The sequence below is a fragment of the Perna viridis genome, chromosome 13, assembly GCF_037379345.1.
Source record: "Perna viridis isolate PV_CMFRI_1.1 ecotype Kerala chromosome 13, ASM3737934v1, whole genome shotgun sequence".
Lineage (NCBI taxonomy): Eukaryota > Metazoa > Mollusca > Bivalvia > Mytilida > Mytilidae > Perna > Perna viridis.
The window spans coordinates 33,370,759-33,384,310 of NC_142457.1; the positions used below are offsets into that span (position 1 = coordinate 33,370,759).

Genomic DNA, 13,552 nt, shown 5'->3' on the forward strand with positions numbered 1-13,552 from the left:
AACGCAGCCACGCGAGGGCATCGTAGAGTTTCAGTTATCTGTTGTGTGTGTAGAATTCTGGCCCTCTACTAAATGTGCATATACTTATCCGTGCATTTTCCTGTGGGTTGTATGTTTACTAACGCGAGTCCATATAACTCATTTTAAGTATGTGTTTTATGCAGGCTAGTTCTCGATGAAAAGTAGAATGGAGTACTAATTCAAAGAGAATCAATTTCCCATTTACCACGTACTATAACTATTGCACACAAGATAAATAGATTCTTAAAAAAATAATTTGTATTTTTTAAAATTAGTTTGTTACTAAAATATTTTTTGTAAAAACCATGATAAATGCTTGTAGTAATAGTATGTACTAATTGCTACAGAAATGTGACTAATTGTGAGTGACATCAGATGTAAGTTGGTGAATCTAATTAACTATTAATGTAATTGTTTTTGATAATCTTGATAACATGTCATCAAAGCTCAAACATGAATAGAATGGTGGATTGAAAGTTTTCCCAATTCCTCCAATGAAATTACCTGAATGATAACCAATCACAGTGAGTTTTATTGCTTCGACCGACCAATAATGAACTTGCTTGTCAAATTTATACGACGACAAAAGCCGACCCTCAAGGCTACAGTATTATCACCGTTCGGTTATTGAAATCATACATCGTTCGTAATGGCTCGTACAAAGCAAACCGCTCGTAAGTCCACCGGAGGAAAGGCTCCAAGGAAACAACTGGCAACTAAGGCTGCTCGTAAGAGCGCACCCGCTACTGGAGGAGTCAAGAAACCACACAGATACAGACCTGGAACTGTCGCATTGAGAGAAATCAGAAGATATCAAAAGAGCACCGAGCTTCTCATCAGAAAACTCCCATTCCAGAGATTAGTCAGAGAAATCGCTCAGGACTTCAAAACTGATCTCAGATTCCAGAGCTCCGCCGTCATGGCACTCCAGGAAGCTAGTGAAGCTTACTTGGTCGGTCTTTTTGAAGACACCAACTTGTGCGCCATCCACGCCAAGAGAGTCACAATCATGCCCAAGGACATTCAGCTTGCACGCAGAATTCGCGGAGAACGTGCTTAATGTGTGACTTTTCACATTATGAAAACGGCCCTTTTAAGGGCCACACAAATCTTCAAAAAAAGATTTTTAAGTTGATATGTAATCCAGTCTAATAATACACGAATAAAAAATGTAACACACCCTTTTTTTACACCTGTCTGTACCTAGAAAACACCAAGTAATTGCGCCTAATAAATAAAGGCATACCGTTCAACAACCATCTTTCCCTTTCCGAAAAAGTTTTTATCTCACATATTTTGTATAAGTTTATACGTGTACAAATATTCTCTATCTATTTTTCATAAAATGTGATTTCAATAGACCAAATTGCTTTCTCGTCATAGCGTTGACGGATTTACAATACACATGAACTCATTCCATTTATACATTTGGAATAAAAATGTAATCGTTGTGTGCAACTTTCATGCATTTCGTGGTAATTTTTTTTTAATAAATATGTGTTCATATATGAATGTAAGTGTATCTCTGTCCATGGAAACACCTTCCCTTTATGTTTAAAAATTCTATTATTACATCTATATTAACTTTTTCCTTTTCTTCATATAAAATTATCAAAGACTAATGTCATTTTTTTTTCTGATACTTTTTATTCGTTATTTTTTTTTTTATCATAATATTTTTTTTTTCTTTTTAAGGGTCAATTCGCGTTTACTTTCTGAACAATACACATCTTAACACATTATACATTGGCCGTATAAGTGAATACGTAAAGCCGGTTACTAAGAGTTAGCACTACTCACACCTTTCAGCAATTCTCTATAATACCTTAGTATTTTAATTATCACCTCATAAAATTCCTTAAGCCCTGTCGTCTGAACCGGAGAATTTCGCTCAGCCATAAACACAATATATTTTTTATTATCATTATCACTTTTTTGTTATATATAAATTTTTTTTTTTTGCTTTATTTTTGCATTCTGTGCACTCACCGGATACACAATCCAGACATTCGCTCGCATTTAAGTGGACCTTTTTCATAATTGAAAAGTCCGACACCGATCTTCACTGCAATGAAATAAAAAGAAAAAAGAAAATAAATAGGATAAATTCCCCCGTATAAAGGACCGTCAATAGTCTGACTTCCAACACAGTAGTATATTGAAAAACTTTCTCTGTTATTTTAAAATAATCGAAACAGAAAGAAATACAGAAATTTGGCATTATTCTGCGACCTGGTGCGTTTTACAGCGGCTACATGCACACACACACACACACACACACACACACACATATATATATATATATGCGAATTTATGTCAATGCATTGAGTTATAAGGCGATGTGCCTTATAAGTTATCTGCACATATGTGCAAATAACTATGTTGTTTTATAAATCATGTTTAAACATGCGTTGTCTGTGTGTACGATTTGTGAAACGTCTATTATTTGCCGTGAATTATTTCCTATATTTGAAAAATTGAGCCCCCTTTTTTTCTTTCTTACAAAACATTCCATTCCTCGTCACACACAAACTGTCCAATGAAAAGTTACTTAACAAATACTTGATTGGCTTTCTATCACGGTCGCGCTAGTTATATATATTATTTTTGTCCTGCCGGCATCAATCATGTACCGATATAGTTTTATTACATAATTACCATGTCGGGTCGCGGTAAAGGAGGTAAAGGACTAGGAAAAGGAGGCGCCAAACGACACAGGAAAGTTTTGCGTGATAACATCCAAGGTATCACCAAACCAGCTATCCGTCGTCTTGCACGAAGAGGTGGTGTCAAACGTATCTCTGGGCTTATCTATGAAGAGACTCGTGGTGTGTTGAAAGTTTTCTTGGAAAATGTAATTCGTGATGCAGTCACCTACACCGAGCATGCCAAGAGAAAAACTGTCACAGCTATGGATGTCGTCTATGCCCTGAAGAGACAAGGACGCACTCTATACGGCTTCGGAGGTTGAGCAGCTTCCATTAGAAATAACAACAACGGCCCTTTTCAGGGCCACCAAAATATTTCAAAAAGATTCTGATATTGATGTTATATGCAGCAAATAACTTCTCTAATTAAAACACCCATGGCATACAACAATAACATTTTGAGAATAATGTTTATCATTTTATTGTTATAAATCACTGCACAGTAGACACCCAAGAAAAAACATATCTATGTACAACAACATTCACTATTAAAACTGCTCAAAAAAACAACTATTGACTAAGACTGTGTATTGCACATGCCGATTAGTGAGTAGTGTTCAGTGTCGATTTCACACATTTCGTTGTAGTAAGGTGAACGCTAATGTACTTTTACCGCCGATTTTATTATTTTCAATTAAAAAATTCAAACATCTGTACATGTATCGTAACTATCTACACTTTTTGAAAGAAATCATATTTATTTTATTGAGCCTGACTTGTAATCAACTTATTAGATGCGTGGCTTTCATATGTAAAGGAGTTGATTCTACGGCGAAGAAATCTTTTCAGTCTTATTTTTCTGATTATACGATTTCTGTGTGCATTTGTTCTTATTCAAGTTCAGAGTATAAACAGTTTTGCAACGTATCAACATAAGAATCTTTTTGAAAGATTTTGGTGGCCCTGAAAAGGGCCGTTAAGTATGAAGACCGTCACTGCAAGTTTATTTGCTGCTGGTGTACTTTGTGACGGCTTTGGTCCCTTCGCTAACAGCGTGTTTGGCTAATTCTCCCGGCAACAGAAGACGTACAGCAGTCTGAATCTCCCGAGATGTAATAGTTGATCTTTTATTGTAGTGAGCCAGACGCGAAGCCTCGGCGGCGATTCTCTCAAAGATATCATTGACAAAACTGTTCATGATTGACATTGCCTTTGAAGAGACACCAGTGTCCGGATGGACTTGTCGGAGAACTTTGTAGATGTAGATTCCATAAGACTCCCTTCTCCTTCTCTTCCTTTTCTTGTCACCTCCGGCACGTGCAGCTTTCGTCTTGGTCACGGCCTTCTTTGCTCCTTTTGATCCAGTTGCTTTAGGCGGCATATTTAATCTCTGATAATAACACAGTGAATAATACCCACTAGTTCGGTCTAATTTCAATTTAAAACGACCAAGTGGATTGAAATTATGTTTGCGCGAACCTCGCGGAAAACACCAAGTACAAGCCAGAACAGTGATACTGATTGGTTCATACATATGATATCATTCCAATCCGTTTGCATCTATAAATGGAAAATTGCATATTTTAAGTATTATGTTTATTTATTTGAAACTGAACAATTCACAAATAATACAATATGTCTGGACGTGGAAAGGGAGGCAAAGCCAAATCTAAGGCCAAGAGCAGGTCGTCCCGTGCTGGACTTCAGTTCCCTGTCGGTCGTATCCACAGACTATTGAGGAAAGGCAACTATGGAGAGAGGGTAGGCGCTGGAGCCCCTGTTTATCTCGCCGCTGTTATGGAATATTTGGCCGCTGAAGTTTTGGAATTGGCAGGTAATGCTGCCCGTGACAACAAGAAGAGCAGAATCATCCCCCGTCACCTCCAGCTGGCCATCAGAAACGACGAGGAACTGAACAAACTGCTCTCCGGTGTCACCATTGCCCAGGGTGGCGTACTGCCAAACATCCAGGCTGTTCTATTGCCCAAGAAGACTCAAAAGGCTGCAAAATAAATAATTTAGTTCTTTGAACTATCGGATATAACGGCCCTTTTCAGGGCCACCAACACTTTTCAAAAAGATTCTTAAATTGATGTGTGTACTTGCACTATAAAACAACTAAAACTGAGTTTATAACCACCCCCCCCCCACTCCCTCAGCTTCCCTATATGCCTTTTTTTTCGGCCGGACATAAATACGTGTATTACTATACACAATAACTATGCAATTCAAGAATTAATATGCATTTCACAAAAACAAAAACAAAAAATATAAAAAAAAAAAAATAAAAAAAAAATAAACAACGTTAAAAAACGCAGCCACGCGAGGGCATCGTAGAGTTTCAGTTATCTGTTGTGTGTGTAGAATTCTGGCCCTCTACTAAATGTGCATATACTTATCCGTGCATTTTCCTGTGGGTTGTATGTTTACTAACGCGAGTCCATATAACTCATTTTAAGTATGTGTTTTATGCAGGCTAGTTCTCGATGAAAAGTAGAATGGAGTACTAATTCAAAGAGAATCAATTTCCCATTTACCACGTACTATAACTATTGCACACAAGATAAATAGATTCTTAAAAAAATAATTTGTATTTTTTAAAATTAGTTTGTTACTAAAATATTTTTTGTAAAAACCATGATAAATGCTTGTAGTAATAGTATGTACTAATTGCTACAGAAATGTGACTAATTGTGAGTGACATCAGATGTAAGTTGGTGAATCTAATTAACTATTAATGTAATTGTTTTTGATAATCTTGATAACATGTCATCAAAGCTCAAACATGAATAGAATGGTGGATTGAAAGTTTTCCCAATTCCTCCAATGAAATTACCTGAATGATAACCAATCACAGTGAGTTTTATTGCTTCGACCGACCAATAATGAACTTGCTTGTCAAATTTATACGACGACAAAAGCCGACCCTCAAGGCTACAGTATTATCACCGTTCGGTTATTGAAATCATACATCGTTCGTAATGGCTCGTACAAAGCAAACCGCTCGTAAGTCCACCGGAGGAAAGGCTCCAAGGAAACAACTGGCAACTAAGGCTGCTCGTAAGAGCGCACCCGCTACTGGAGGAGTCAAGAAACCACACAGATACAGACCTGGAACTGTCGCATTGAGAGAAATCAGAAGATATCAAAAGAGCACCGAGCTTCTCATCAGAAAACTCCCATTCCAGAGATTAGTCAGAGAAATCGCTCAGGACTTCAAAACTGATCTCAGATTCCAGAGCTCCGCCGTCATGGCACTCCAGGAAGCTAGTGAAGCTTACTTGGTCGGTCTTTTTGAAGACACCAACTTGTGCGCCATCCACGCCAAGAGAGTCACAATCATGCCCAAGGACATTCAGCTTGCACGCAGAATTCGCGGAGAACGTGCTTAATGTGTGACTTTTCACATTATGAAAACGGCCCTTTTAAGGGCCACACAAATCTTCAAAAAAAGATTTTTAAGTTGATATGTAATCCAGTCTAATAATACACGAATAAAAAATGTAACACACCCTTTTTTTACACCTGTCTGTACCTAGAAAACACCAAGTAATTGCGCCTAATAAATAAAGGCATACCGTTCAACAACCATCTTTCCCTTTCCGAAAAAGTTTTTATCTCACATATTTTGTATAAGTTTATACGTGTACAAATATTCTCTATCTATTTTTCATAAAATGTGATTTCAATAGACCAAATTGCTTTCTCGTCATAGCGTTGACGGATTTACAATACACATGAACTCATTCCATTTATACATTTGGAATAAAAATGTAATCGTTGTGTGCAACTTTCATGCATTTCGTGGTAATTTTTTTTTAATAAATATGTGTTCATATATGAATGTAAGTGTATCTCTGTCCATGGAAACACCTTCCCTTTATGTTTAAAAATTCTATTATTACATCTATATTAACTTTTTCCTTTTCTTCATATAAAATTATCAAAGACTAATGTCATTTTTTTTTCTGATACTTTTTATTCGTTATTTTTTTTTTTATCATAATATTTTTTTTTTCTTTTTAAGGGTCAATTCGCGTTTACTTTCTGAACAATACACATCTTAACACATTATACATTGGCCGTATAAGTGAATACGTAAAGCCGGTTACTAAGAGTTAGCACTACTCACACCTTTCAGCAATTCTCTATAATACCTTAGTATTTTAATTATCACCTCATAAAATTCCTTAAGCCCTGTCGTCTGAACCGGAGAATTTCGCTCAGCCATAAACACAATATATTTTTTATTATCATTATCACTTTTTTGTTATATATAAATTTTTTTTTTTTGCTTTATTTTTGCATTCTGTGCACTCACCGGATACACAATCCAGACATTCGCTCGCATTTAAGTGGACCTTTTTCATAATTGAAAAGTCCGACACCGATCTTCACTGCAATGAAATAAAAAGAAAAAAGAAAATAAATAGGATAAATTCCCCCGTATAAAGGACCGTCAATAGTCTGACTTCCAACACAGTAGTATATTGAAAAACTTTCTCTGTTATTTTAAAATAATCGAAACAGAAAGAAATACAGAAATTTGGCATTATTCTGCGACCTGGTGCGTTTTACAGCGGCTACATGCACACACACACACACACACACACACACACATATATATATATATATGCGAATTTATGTCAATGCATTGAGTTATAAGGCGATGTGCCTTATAAGTTATCTGCACATATGTGCAAATAACTATGTTGTTTTATAAATCATGTTTAAACATGCGTTGTCTGTGTGTACGATTTGTGAAACGTCTATTATTTGCCGTGAATTATTTCCTATATTTGAAAAATTGAGCCCCCTTTTTTTCTTTCTTACAAAACATTCCATTCCTCGTCACACACAAACTGTCCAATGAAAAGTTACTTAACAAATACTTGATTGGCTTTCTATCACGGTCGCGCTAGTTATATATATTATTTTTGTCCTGCCGGCATCAATCATGTACCGATATAGTTTTATTACATAATTACCATGTCGGGTCGCGGTAAAGGAGGTAAAGGACTAGGAAAAGGAGGCGCCAAACGACACAGGAAAGTTTTGCGTGATAACATCCAAGGTATCACCAAACCAGCTATCCGTCGTCTTGCACGAAGAGGTGGTGTCAAACGTATCTCTGGGCTTATCTATGAAGAGACTCGTGGTGTGTTGAAAGTTTTCTTGGAAAATGTAATTCGTGATGCAGTCACCTACACCGAGCATGCCAAGAGAAAAACTGTCACAGCTATGGATGTCGTCTATGCCCTGAAGAGACAAGGACGCACTCTATACGGCTTCGGAGGTTGAGCAGCTTCCATTAGAAATAACAACAACGGCCCTTTTCAGGGCCACCAAAATATTTCAAAAAGATTCTGATATTGATGTTATATGCAGCAAATAACTTCTCTAATTAAAACACCCATGGCATACAACAATAACATTTTGAGAATAATGTTTATCATTTTATTGTTATAAATCACTGCACAGTAGACACCCAAGAAAAAACATATCTATGTACAACAACATTCACTATTAAAACTGCTCAAAAAAACAACTATTGACTAAGACTGTGTATTGCACATGCCGATTAGTGAGTAGTGTTCAGTGTCGATTTCACACATTTCGTTGTAGTAAGGTGAACGCTAATGTACTTTTACCGCCGATTTTATTATTTTCAATTAAAAAATTCAAACATCTGTACATGTATCGTAACTATCTACACTTTTTGAAAGAAATCATATTTATTTTATTGAGCCTGACTTGTAATCAACTTATTAGATGCGTGGCTTTCATATGTAAAGGAGTTGATTCTACGGCGAAGAAATCTTTTCAGTCTTATTTTTCTGATTATACGATTTCTGTGTGCATTTGTTCTTATTCAAGTTCAGAGTATAAACAGTTTTGCAACGTATCAACATAAGAATCTTTTTGAAAGATTTTGGTGGCCCTGAAAAGGGCCGTTAAGTATGAAGACCGTCACTGCAAGTTTATTTGCTGCTGGTGTACTTTGTGACGGCTTTGGTCCCTTCGCTAACAGCGTGTTTGGCTAATTCTCCCGGCAACAGAAGACGTACAGCAGTCTGAATCTCCCGAGATGTAATAGTTGATCTTTTATTGTAGTGAGCCAGACGCGAAGCCTCGGCGGCGATTCTCTCAAAGATATCATTGACAAAACTGTTCATGATTGACATTGCCTTTGAAGAGACACCAGTGTCCGGATGGACTTGTCGGAGAACTTTGTAGATGTAGATTCCATAAGACTCCCTTCTCCTTCTCTTCCTTTTCTTGTCACCTCCGGCACGTGCAGCTTTCGTCTTGGTCACGGCCTTCTTTGCTCCTTTTGATCCAGTTGCTTTAGGCGGCATATTTAATCTCTGATAATAACACAGTGAATAATACCCACTAGTTCGGTCTAATTTCAATTTAAAACGACCAAGTGGATTGAAATTATGTTTGCGCGAACCTCGCGGAAAACACCAAGTACAAGCCAGAACAGTGATACTGATTGGTTCATACATATGATATCATTCCAATCCGTTTGCATCTATAAATGGAAAATTGCATATTTTAAGTATTATGTTTATTTATTTGAAACTGAACAATTCACAAATAATACAATATGTCTGGACGTGGAAAGGGAGGCAAAGCCAAATCTAAGGCCAAGAGCAGGTCGTCCCGTGCTGGACTTCAGTTCCCTGTCGGTCGTATCCACAGACTATTGAGGAAAGGCAACTATGGAGAGAGGGTAGGCGCTGGAGCCCCTGTTTATCTCGCCGCTGTTATGGAATATTTGGCCGCTGAAGTTTTGGAATTGGCAGGTAATGCTGCCCGTGACAACAAGAAGAGCAGAATCATCCCCCGTCACCTCCAGCTGGCCATCAGAAACGACGAGGAACTGAACAAACTGCTCTCCGGTGTCACCATTGCCCAGGGTGGCGTACTGCCAAACATCCAGGCTGTTCTATTGCCCAAGAAGACTCAAAAGGCTGCAAAATAAATAATTTAGTTCTTTGAACTATCGGATATAACGGCCCTTTTCAGGGCCACCAACACTTTTCAAAAAGATTCTTAAATTGATGTGTGTACTTGCACTATAAAACAACTAAAACTGAGTTTATAACCACCCCCCCCCCACTCCCTCAGCTTCCCTATATGCCTTTTTTTTCGGCCGGACATAAATACGTGTATTACTATACACAATAACTATGCAATTCAAGAATTAATATGCATTTCACAAAAACAAAAACAAAAAATATAAAAAAAAAAAAATAAAAAAAAAATAAACAACGTTAAAAAACGCAGCCACGCGAGGGCATCGTAGAGTTTCAGTTATCTGTTGTGTGTGTAGAATTCTGGCCCTCTACTAAATGTGCATATACTTATCCGTGCATTTTCCTGTGGGTTGTATGTTTACTAACGCGAGTCCATATAACTCATTTTAAGTATGTGTTTTATGCAGGCTAGTTCTCGATGAAAAGTAGAATGGAGTACTAATTCAAAGAGAATCAATTTCCCATTTACCACGTACTATAACTATTGCACACAAGATAAATAGATTCTTAAAAAAATAATTTGTATTTTTTAAAATTAGTTTGTTACTAAAATATTTTTTGTAAAAACCATGATAAATGCTTGTAGTAATAGTATGTACTAATTGCTACAGAAATGTGACTAATTGTGAGTGACATCAGATGTAAGTTGGTGAATCTAATTAACTATTAATGTAATTGTTTTTGATAATCTTGATAACATGTCATCAAAGCTCAAACATGAATAGAATGGTGGATTGAAAGTTTTCCCAATTCCTCCAATGAAATTACCTGAATGATAACCAATCACAGTGAGTTTTATTGCTTCGACCGACCAATAATGAACTTGCTTGTCAAATTTATACGACGACAAAAGCCGACCCTCAAGGCTACAGTATTATCACCGTTCGGTTATTGAAATCATACATCGTTCGTAATGGCTCGTACAAAGCAAACCGCTCGTAAGTCCACCGGAGGAAAGGCTCCAAGGAAACAACTGGCAACTAAGGCTGCTCGTAAGAGCGCACCCGCTACTGGAGGAGTCAAGAAACCACACAGATACAGACCTGGAACTGTCGCATTGAGAGAAATCAGAAGATATCAAAAGAGCACCGAGCTTCTCATCAGAAAACTCCCATTCCAGAGATTAGTCAGAGAAATCGCTCAGGACTTCAAAACTGATCTCAGATTCCAGAGCTCCGCCGTCATGGCACTCCAGGAAGCTAGTGAAGCTTACTTGGTCGGTCTTTTTGAAGACACCAACTTGTGCGCCATCCACGCCAAGAGAGTCACAATCATGCCCAAGGACATTCAGCTTGCACGCAGAATTCGCGGAGAACGTGCTTAATGTGTGACTTTTCACATTATGAAAACGGCCCTTTTAAGGGCCACACAAATCTTCAAAAAAAGATTTTTAAGTTGATATGTAATCCAGTCTAATAATACACGAATAAAAAATGTAACACACCCTTTTTTTACACCTGTCTGTACCTAGAAAACACCAAGTAATTGCGCCTAATAAATAAAGGCATACCGTTCAACAACCATCTTTCCCTTTCCGAAAAAGTTTTTATCTCACATATTTTGTATAAGTTTATACGTGTACAAATATTCTCTATCTATTTTTCATAAAATGTGATTTCAATAGACCAAATTGCTTTCTCGTCATAGCGTTGACGGATTTACAATACACATGAACTCATTCCATTTATACATTTGGAATAAAAATGTAATCGTTGTGTGCAACTTTCATGCATTTCGTGGTAATTTTTTTTTAATAAATATGTGTTCATATATGAATGTAAGTGTATCTCTGTCCATGGAAACACCTTCCCTTTATGTTTAAAAATTCTATTATTACATCTATATTAACTTTTTCCTTTTCTTCATATAAAATTATCAAAGACTAATGTCATTTTTTTTTCTGATACTTTTTATTCGTTATTTTTTTTTTTATCATAATATTTTTTTTTTCTTTTTAAGGGTCAATTCGCGTTTACTTTCTGAACAATACACATCTTAACACATTATACATTGGCCGTATAAGTGAATACGTAAAGCCGGTTACTAAGAGTTAGCACTACTCACACCTTTCAGCAATTCTCTATAATACCTTAGTATTTTAATTATCACCTCATAAAATTCCTTAAGCCCTGTCGTCTGAACCGGAGAATTTCGCTCAGCCATAAACACAATATATTTTTTATTATCATTATCACTTTTTTGTTATATATAAATTTTTTTTTTTTGCTTTATTTTTGCATTCTGTGCACTCACCGGATACACAATCCAGACATTCGCTCGCATTTAAGTGGACCTTTTTCATAATTGAAAAGTCCGACACCGATCTTCACTGCAATGAAATAAAAAGAAAAAAGAAAATAAATAGGATAAATTCCCCCGTATAAAGGACCGTCAATAGTCTGACTTCCAACACAGTAGTATATTGAAAAACTTTCTCTGTTATTTTAAAATAATCGAAACAGAAAGAAATACAGAAATTTGGCATTATTCTGCGACCTGGTGCGTTTTACAGCGGCTACATGCACACACACACACACACACACACACACATATATATATATATATGCGAATTTATGTCAATGCATTGAGTTATAAGGCGATGTGCCTTATAAGTTATCTGCACATATGTGCAAATAACTATGTTGTTTTATAAATCATGTTTAAACATGCGTTGTCTGTGTGTACGATTTGTGAAACGTCTATTATTTGCCGTGAATTATTTCCTATATTTGAAAAATTGAGCCCCCTTTTTTTCTTTCTTACAAAACATTCCATTCCTCGTCACACACAAACTGTCCAATGAAAAGTTACTTAACAAATACTTGATTGGCTTTCTATCACGGTCGCGCTAGTTATATATATTATTTTTGTCCTGCCGGCATCAATCATGTACCGATATAGTTTTATTACATAATTACCATGTCGGGTCGCGGTAAAGGAGGTAAAGGACTAGGAAAAGGAGGCGCCAAACGACACAGGAAAGTTTTGCGTGATAACATCCAAGGTATCACCAAACCAGCTATCCGTCGTCTTGCACGAAGAGGTGGTGTCAAACGTATCTCTGGGCTTATCTATGAAGAGACTCGTGGTGTGTTGAAAGTTTTCTTGGAAAATGTAATTCGTGATGCAGTCACCTACACCGAGCATGCCAAGAGAAAAACTGTCACAGCTATGGATGTCGTCTATGCCCTGAAGAGACAAGGACGCACTCTATACGGCTTCGGAGGTTGAGCAGCTTCCATTAGAAATAACAACAACGGCCCTTTTCAGGGCCACCAAAATATTTCAAAAAGATTCTGATATTGATGTTATATGCAGCAAATAACTTCTCTAATTAAAACACCCATGGCATACAACAATAACATTTTGAGAATAATGTTTATCATTTTATTGTTATAAATCACTGCACAGTAGACACCCAAGAAAAAACATATCTATGTACAACAACATTCACTATTAAAACTGCTCAAAAAAACAACTATTGACTAAGACTGTGTATTGCACATGCCGATTAGTGAGTAGTGTTCAGTGTCGATTTCACACATTTCGTTGTAGTAAGGTGAACGCTAATGTACTTTTACCGCCGATTTTATTATTTTCAATTAAAAAATTCAAACATCTGTACATGTATCGTAACTATCTACACTTTTTGAAAGAAATCATATTTATTTTATTGAGCCTGACTTGTAATCAACTTATTAGATGCGTGGCTTTCATATGTAAAGGAGTTGATTCTACGGCGAAGAAATCTTTTCAGTCTTATTTTTCTGATTATACGATTTCTGTGTGCATTTGTTCTTATTCAAGTTCAGAGTATAAACAGTTTTGCAACGTATC

General features: G+C 36.6%; 5 protein-coding genes and 2 pseudogenes across 5 annotated transcripts; 5 read left to right on the plus strand and 2 right to left on the minus strand.

Annotated features, from left to right (window-relative positions):
* The first annotated feature begins 2,680 nt into the window (after window positions 1-2,680).
* Window positions 2,681-2,992, plus strand: LOC148600538 (histone H4). The gene has a single exon (XM_088558224.1). It carries the CDS (start codon window positions 2,681-2,683, stop codon window positions 2,990-2,992), a length of 312 nt encoding a protein of 103 aa, XP_088414350.1.
* Window positions 2,993-3,672: 680 nt separating this feature from the next.
* LOC148600539 (histone H2B pseudogene) lies at window positions 3,673-4,050 on the minus strand (annotated as a pseudogene).
* A 254-nt stretch (window positions 4,051-4,304) lies between these two features.
* Window positions 4,305-4,682, plus strand: LOC148600540 (histone H2A-like). The gene has a single exon (XM_088558225.1). The coding sequence runs from the start codon at window positions 4,305-4,307 to the stop codon at window positions 4,680-4,682; it is 378 nt and encodes a 125-aa protein (XP_088414351.1).
* A 2,976-nt stretch (window positions 4,683-7,658) lies between these two features.
* On the plus strand, window positions 7,659-7,970 carry LOC148600541 (histone H4). Its single transcript, XM_088558226.1, has one exon. The coding sequence runs from the start codon at window positions 7,659-7,661 to the stop codon at window positions 7,968-7,970; it is 312 nt and encodes a 103-aa protein (XP_088414352.1).
* Window positions 7,971-8,650: 680 nt separating this feature from the next.
* LOC148600542 (histone H2B pseudogene) lies at window positions 8,651-9,028 on the minus strand (annotated as a pseudogene).
* A 254-nt stretch (window positions 9,029-9,282) lies between these two features.
* LOC148600543 (histone H2A-like) lies at window positions 9,283-9,660 on the plus strand. The gene has a single exon (XM_088558227.1). It carries the CDS (start codon window positions 9,283-9,285, stop codon window positions 9,658-9,660), a length of 378 nt encoding a protein of 125 aa, XP_088414353.1.
* Window positions 9,661-12,634: 2,974 nt separating this feature from the next.
* LOC148600544 (histone H4) lies at window positions 12,635-12,946 on the plus strand. The gene has a single exon (XM_088558228.1). The coding sequence runs from the start codon at window positions 12,635-12,637 to the stop codon at window positions 12,944-12,946; it is 312 nt and encodes a 103-aa protein (XP_088414354.1).
* Window positions 12,947-13,552: the final 606 nt, after the last annotated feature.

What these genes read in the sequence shown, in the direction of transcription:
- LOC148600538 (XM_088558224.1), top strand. Translation starts at nt 2,681, where the DNA reads ATGTCGGGTCGCGGTAAAGGAGGTAAAGGACTAGGAAAAGGAGGCGCC.
- LOC148600540 (XM_088558225.1), top strand. Translation starts at nt 4,305, where the DNA reads ATGTCTGGACGTGGAAAGGGAGGCAAAGCCAAATCTAAGGCCAAGAGC.
- LOC148600541 (XM_088558226.1), top strand. Translation starts at nt 7,659, where the DNA reads ATGTCGGGTCGCGGTAAAGGAGGTAAAGGACTAGGAAAAGGAGGCGCC.
- LOC148600543 (XM_088558227.1), top strand. Translation starts at nt 9,283, where the DNA reads ATGTCTGGACGTGGAAAGGGAGGCAAAGCCAAATCTAAGGCCAAGAGC.
- LOC148600544 (XM_088558228.1), top strand. Translation starts at nt 12,635, where the DNA reads ATGTCGGGTCGCGGTAAAGGAGGTAAAGGACTAGGAAAAGGAGGCGCC.